We start from the raw sequence: 6878 nt of genomic DNA on the forward strand, positions 1-6878 counted from the left end.
CCAGAATGGTTCACAGGCCTGCAGGCCCGTCCAGGCGTCTGATGTGTGTACTGCAGGCCATGTGGTTGGAGGCAATCTCCTCCCAGTGCACAGCGCAATTGCACCTGTGCCAGGCTGACCCGTGCCCGAGGAGAGTCTTCTGCCACTGGACAACCTCCAGTCAGTAACGGACAGCAACCTCCATCCAGGTGCCGCTGAGGACAGAGCCGGGCAGTGGCAACCCGGTCAAAACCCACGTAGAGCCTCCGATTGCAGGGTAGTAGTTACTGGTGTGACCAGCAGTTGGATCCCGGGGCATACAGTACTTCTCGGCCCTTGACTGCAGCGTACAGTATAGGTTAAAGTGCTGCCAATGTAGGTGGGCAAAACTAACACAGAAGGGGTTTATTATATTCTTCGAACAGCAGATGCTACATTGAGGGAGAAGGAATAGTATTGGGTAGAAGTAGGGGAAAAACGAAAACATAAGCACACCTATTGGAACCCCGTACCCTACGGAAATAGATGACCCTCAAATAGGCCTGTCACCGTGAGCAGTGTGAATTGCCGTACATTAATAATAATCCCCCGTCTACCGGGAACGGCCATGCGCGCAAACTGTAGCATCTGTATCTATCCAAGAGAGAGAAAAAAATAATCATTATAAACCGCAAGCATCGAGAAAAATCATTATAAACCACAGGCACCAGTAGACAAATCATTATAAACCGCAAGCATCGAGAAAAAAATCATTATAAACCACAGGCACCATTAGACAAATCATTATAAACCGCAAGCATCGAAAAAAAAATCATTATAAACCACAGGCACCATTAGACAAATCATTATAAACCGCAAGCATCGAAAAAAAAATCATTATAAACCACAGGCACCATTAGACAAATCATTATAAACCGCAAGCATCGAGAAAAAAATCATTATAAACCACAGGCACCATTAGACAAATCATTATAAACCGCAAGCACCGAGACAAGCAATCACCCCCACGCAGAGGCAATCCGGCTGTCAGCTGGGTAAGCTTTCTAGGATTTAAGTACTCGAATCAGCAGGAGATCCCCCCAGCCCGCCAGCTGTGTAAATATATTAAAGGCACTTGAAAAGTGATTACCTAGAACTCTAGCAATTTCACCACAGGCCGTTGGCTGTGTAAACAGCAAGGACCCTTTGAGGTAAAAGCTGGGTGAGTTTCCGATTTAAACGGACAGATGACCCAGCGCTGGGTCTGTGGAAGACAGCACCCACATCCGGATGAAAGTGAGGGAATCGGGCACTAGGGTTAACTGTACATCTGAGCGGCTGGAGGCACCAGCTCCAGCGCGGCGGTCTTTGCCCCCACCTGCTCTAGAATCTTCCCAAACTGTTCTAAGATATGTGTAGCCGTCTTGGAGGCCTGCCCTTCGACTTTCATCTTTAGGGAACCAGTTCTTAACCCGCCACAGCTTGAGACTATTCTCTAGGTTTCGGACCTTTCGTTTAGCCTCCATAGCAGTATTATTCTCCCTTAACTGGGTCCTGATCTCCCCCAATATCTCCCCTGTTGGTGGCTGCGAGTCGGGGTTTTTCGGGACTGGGGTGGACTCGTCAGTGTACGCATCAGTGGGTAAAGTAACAGTCGCGGCTAAATAGTCTAGCTCGGGGGTGCCCACCCCGCGGGGGGCTTGCCTAGCACAATTGTTTGGAGAGCCGAATAATGTGGCGACCTGTAGAGACCGTCCAGAATCTTGATCATTAATGTGGGATTTTTAAATGTTTCTCTCAATCTTGTCAGGATAATTCCCTTTTGTTCTGGTGCTTGGGCAATCACCAGGTCCAACCTTTCCTTATGCAGGGCTACGCTATCCAGCAGTAACTGACTGTGAATAGGCATGTCCCCACCGTCCCTGCAGTGCCACCAGGGCACTCCGGGACATGCTGTCCTGAGGTGAGTCAACTTAGGTGGTCCGAAAATTCAGGTCCCCCATGTCGGATCTCCCCTGAAGGGAACCGCTTCAAAAACAGTACGTCTTTCAAAACCTGACCTTCGCGTGGCAGATCTCTGCTCTTAACAACCGGTCTAAGGCAGACGTCTGTACGGTTACACCCTCTTCATAAGAAGAGCTCCGACCTCTGTCACCCCGGGTATGTTCGGTGGTCACAACAAATATACAAACCAAAAGTCCGTCAGGTTTAAGTGCTCAGTAACATGGATCCAGGAAGTCGAATATGGTCAGCGCTCAGGTAGGAAATGTCAGGTAATCGTCAGGCAGAACTATCTGCAAAATCGGGCAAAACAGATATGCGCTCCGGCTCCGAAAGCCACGCTAGAGATTCAGGGAAAAAAAAAACACACGCGCTCCGGCTCCGAAAGCCACGCTAGTGATTCACACTCTGGGTAAAAATATATATGCGCTCCGGCTCCGAAAGCCACGCTAGAGATTCAGGGAAAAAAAACACACGCGCTCCGGCTCCGAAAGCCACGCTAGTGATTCACACTCTGGGTAAAAATATATATGCGCTCCGGCTCCGAAAGCCACGCTAGAGATTCAGGGAAAAAAAACACACGCGCTCCGGCTCCGAAAGCCACGCTAGTGATTCACACTCTGGGTAAAAATATATATGCGCTCCGGCTCCGAAAGCCACGCTAGAGATTCAGGGAAAAAAAACACACGCGCTCCGGCTCCGAAAGCCACGCTAGTGATTCACACTCTGGGTAAAAATATATATGCGCTCCGGCTCCGAAAGCCACGCTAGAGATTCAGGGAAAAAAAAACACACGCGCTCCGGCTCCGAAAGCCACGCTAGTGATTCACACTCTGGGTAAAAATATACATGCGCTCCGGCTCCGAAAGCCACGCTAGAGATTCAGGGAAAAAAAAAACACACGCGCTCCGGCTCCGAAAGCCACGCTAGTGATTCACACTCTGGGTACGTCAAAAGGTTAGTAAAAGCTTACCAGTCAGGACTCTGCGATGCTGCTGTCAAATTGATCAGGTTTTTTTGGGTTGGTGAGGGTCGGAGAGCAGACAAGAAACTAACTGAGAGTAAATCTAACTACTGGAAGCCTTGGATTTAACAGGCGCTTCCCCACCTTTAGAAAACTTCGGCCGAAGGTTGTCTGCTCCCTGATCCGCCAACGTTGCCAACTTGCCGTTGTCTCTTTCCCTTCCCGCGTCAGGCTCACCAAATGTTAAGACGGACCCGCAGGGTCCCGTCTTTGCGTGTTCTTTTGGAAGGAGAGACTCACACTGGCAACTGTGATTAGACGCAGACAGCAGTTTATTCACAGAATCTTAACTGATACAACGAATCTACAAGCATGCATTCGTTGGAGAAGGCGTTCTGCCTTCCCGTTCAAAGTTGACACAATTATACTTCGCGCTGCCTGGAGTCCCCGGTCAGTTCGCCTTCCCCATTGGTCCATTCATCTGCGCACGCTGGGGATCCGTCCTCCTATTGGCCGCATCGAAGTGCCTGTCCAGCTCCTGCTGTGCTTGACAATGGCTCAGCCATCCCTGGGAGCGGTTCCGATCCCGTATTCAATAGTCCATTGTGTCAAGGAATTACTATGCGTCTGACAGGCTAGCCATTTTCAATAGTTTTAGTTTAACTAAATTGTCAATTACACTTATCAACTTTAGACTTAAATAGAGCCATTCACACTCACTAGTTACAGGTTCCGATAGAGCAATTCACACTTGTCTAACAGTTACAGATTCCGACCAGTTTCTTTATTAATCCCGAGTTTCGATGGGGCAATTGATACTGGCTGGTATTTACAGGCTCCAAGATTTAATTAACATTATGCATATCCCTTACAAGCTCCAGCAGTCATGCAATCGCCTGCAGCAGCTCGCTTGGCTGTTGTTAACCATTTCAGGGCTGGAAGTGTCACCCTCCCTAGCCCTACATTAAACACCGCAGTGAAATCTCCCCAACAAGTGCTAGGCATTGCTGGGACAATATGTGGCAATCCATGAGGAAATCAGCATGGGTCCCCCAAAGGCATGCAAGGTGCAGCTTTTTGGACAGGGATGTGTTTGGAATTGTCTGGGTAGGAGGTTGGGACTAGTATTGGAAGCTAGGTCAACATTGGATACATTTGTCAGGGGGTGCCTCTAATACCCACCTTGTATCCTGTGAATACCCACCTTGTATCCTCCTTGCCTTCTCAGCAGTGAGCAAATGGTGAGGAATAGGTTTTGCCACTCTCACCCATCTGTCATTGCGAATGGGATTAAATATCGGATGTGGACAGTGGTTGGCCATCTAAGGCGCACAGTGGGCATAAGGTCAAGCAACAAGGGAAGGGATGCCAAACAGTGATTGCACAGGTCCCTATTGAAGCTAAACTGTCTCACAGATGTACAACTGACTATTCGGATCTGCATTTAATAATGATCTAAAATGTGAAATAATCTAAAGTTTAGAATATACCATAAAATCAAAGTAATGTGTTACTATTCACCAAATTTCCTTGTTGAACCTATTTGTTATTTTCCTTTACAGATAATATAATATTTCTAAGCGACTCTGGCAAGGATAAAGTCTAGCCAGCGCCTTCCCCAATGGTGGTTTTTGATTGTTTTTCTGTATCTTTGTTTATGAGTGTGAATTAGACTCCAGCAATGGGCCATAGCAATGTTACTTTCTGAATGGATCATGTAATTTTGATAATTGTTCAATGTGCTAAGATTAAAATAAAGTAATGGCTGATCATAGTAACCTGTCTGTTGCCTTCAGTCACATACTGAGGTAATGAAGGAGCAGTGCTCCAAAAGCTAATGCTTCCAATTAAACCTGTTGGACTATAACCTGGTGTTGTGTGATTTTTAAGGTAATATCAGTAGCTCATGGCTGCAGTTTACAGCTGTTATTGTCAAAGAAGTGAAGGAGCTGTCAATGTCACTGGGACTTCTTTCTGTGTTGATTGAGGCTCTATTGGTAACACTGTATCTGAGTGGGAAAGTTGTCAATTTATATGTCACTTCAGAGACTCGATTCATTGTTTCAGACTAGTGCCTCAGTGCGGTGCTAAATATGCTGTCAGGACTATCACCTTTCAACAAGATGTTAAACTGAGGCCTTGTCTTCCCTCTCATAGCAACAGTTCTGTTGAAGCTGGTTCTCCACAGTATCATGGTCAGGTAAAGAATACAGTTGGTAACAAGCTCAATGTTGAAGGTCCAGGAGAGAGAGAAGGAAAAGTAAATATAAGAGATAGATAGAGCATGGGCAGTGACTAGTAACAAGTATAAAAGGGAATCCCAAAAGACTTCTTTCAGTATATAAATATAAATAGTAAAAGGGTAGAAAAAGGAGGAGTAGGACAATTTAAGACCTGAAAAGCGATTTCCATGTAGCAACAGGACATTTCAAGGACACACTCAGAGTCAGCTCCAGGCATCTGGCATCAGGAACAAAGATCCCATTGAGAACCACACCCCGTCCTTGCTACCAACTACCTATCCCCACTGTCCCCTTCATTCATCATCCGAGAACACTCTTCCTATCACTGCTTACCAATGCCTGGCCCCCTCCTTGATCTGTGGTTTTGAATGGCAGAAGTAATAGCAGTGACCACCATCTTCACTGCTCATTTGTACAGAGAGCTGCCAGCCACTGGGACCCTCAACATTCCTATCGGAAGGATGTTGTGAAACTTGAAAGGGTTCAGATATGATTTACAAGGATGTCGCCAGGGTTGGAGGATGTGAGCTATGGGAAGAGGCTGAATAGGCTGGAGCTGATTTCTCCGGAGGGTCAGAGGCTGAGGGGTGACCTTATGAGAGGTTTATAAAATCATGAGGGTCATGGATAAGATAAATAGATGAGGTTTTTTCCCTATGGCGGGGGGTGAAAGAGTCCAGAACTGGAGGGCATAGGTTTAGGGTGAGAGGGGAAAGAGGTAAAAGGGACCTATGAGGCAACTTTTTCACACACACGGTGGTAGCTGTATGGAATAAGCTACCCGAGGAAGTGGTGGAGGCTGGTATGATTACAAAATTTAAAAGGCATCTGGATGAGTATATGAATAGGAAGGGTTTAGAGGGATATGGGCCATGTATTGGCAAATAAGATATCTGGTTAGGATATCTGGTCAGCATGGATGAGTTGGACTGAAGGGTCTGTTTCCGGACTGTACTTCTCTATGACTCCATGATCGATCCAACAGAGGGTGGCAGAAAGGTGTCACTGAGGAGCAATCTGGGAGGAGTTGGCTCAGTCACCATGACTGAATAGTGGATCGTAGAAGAATCTATTGTCAAGGAACAGTAATGTTCCAGTCAGGAGGAACGAAAAGGATGGCAAGGTAAGGGACCTTTGGATAACAAGGGTCAGAAGAAAAAAAGAATATATAAAGTTTAGGAAACGGACAGGCCCATGAGGAATATAAAACAACAAAGAATTCAAGCAGGGAGAGCAAGGAGGAGCCATAAAATGACCATGGCAACTCAGGTTAAAAAGAATCCCAAGTATACACATCAAAAACCAGAGGATAAGGGGGAAGGTGGTACCATGCAAAGATATAGAAGCGAACTCGTGCTTGGTGGCTGAGGATGTGGGTGAGATCCTAAATGAGTACTTGGTGTCAGTATTCACCCAGGAGAAAGATGTGGAGGATGGTGACATTAGTGTGGAGTATACTAATATGATGGGGCATTTTGAGATCAGGAAAGAAATGTTGGGTCTCTTGAAGAGCATTAATGTGGGTAAGTCCCCAGGGCCTGATGGTATCTACCGCAGGTTATTGAGAGGAGATTGCTGGGGCCTTAACCAAGATCATGGTTAGCCACTGGAGAGGTCCCAGAGGAGTCGCTAATCTTGTTCCTCTGTTCAAGAAGGTAAATAAGGATAATCCAGGAAACTATGAACTGATGAATAGTGAGAGCCATGGAGAG

General features: G+C 46.5%; 1 protein-coding gene across 1 annotated transcript in view; it reads left to right on the plus strand.

The window, feature by feature from the left end:
- Window positions 1–4790, plus strand: part of ssbp1 (single-stranded DNA binding protein 1) — a 30620-nt gene extending 25830 nt beyond the window's left edge. The window contains exon 7 of the mRNA XM_087995458.1: window positions 4486–4790. Within this exon, the coding sequence (XP_087851584.1) occupies window positions 4486–4529 (44 nt within the window). The 3' untranslated portion in view covers window positions 4530–4790. The remainder of the gene's footprint in view (window positions 1–4485) is intronic.
- Window positions 4791–6878: the final 2088 nt, after the last annotated feature.

This window comes from Chiloscyllium plagiosum, unplaced genomic scaffold (genome assembly GCF_037043375.1).
Source record: "Chiloscyllium plagiosum isolate Xiang-an unplaced genomic scaffold, Cpla_swu_hap1 HiC_scaffold_16, whole genome shotgun sequence".
NCBI lineage: Eukaryota > Metazoa > Chordata > Chondrichthyes > Orectolobiformes > Hemiscylliidae > Chiloscyllium > Chiloscyllium plagiosum.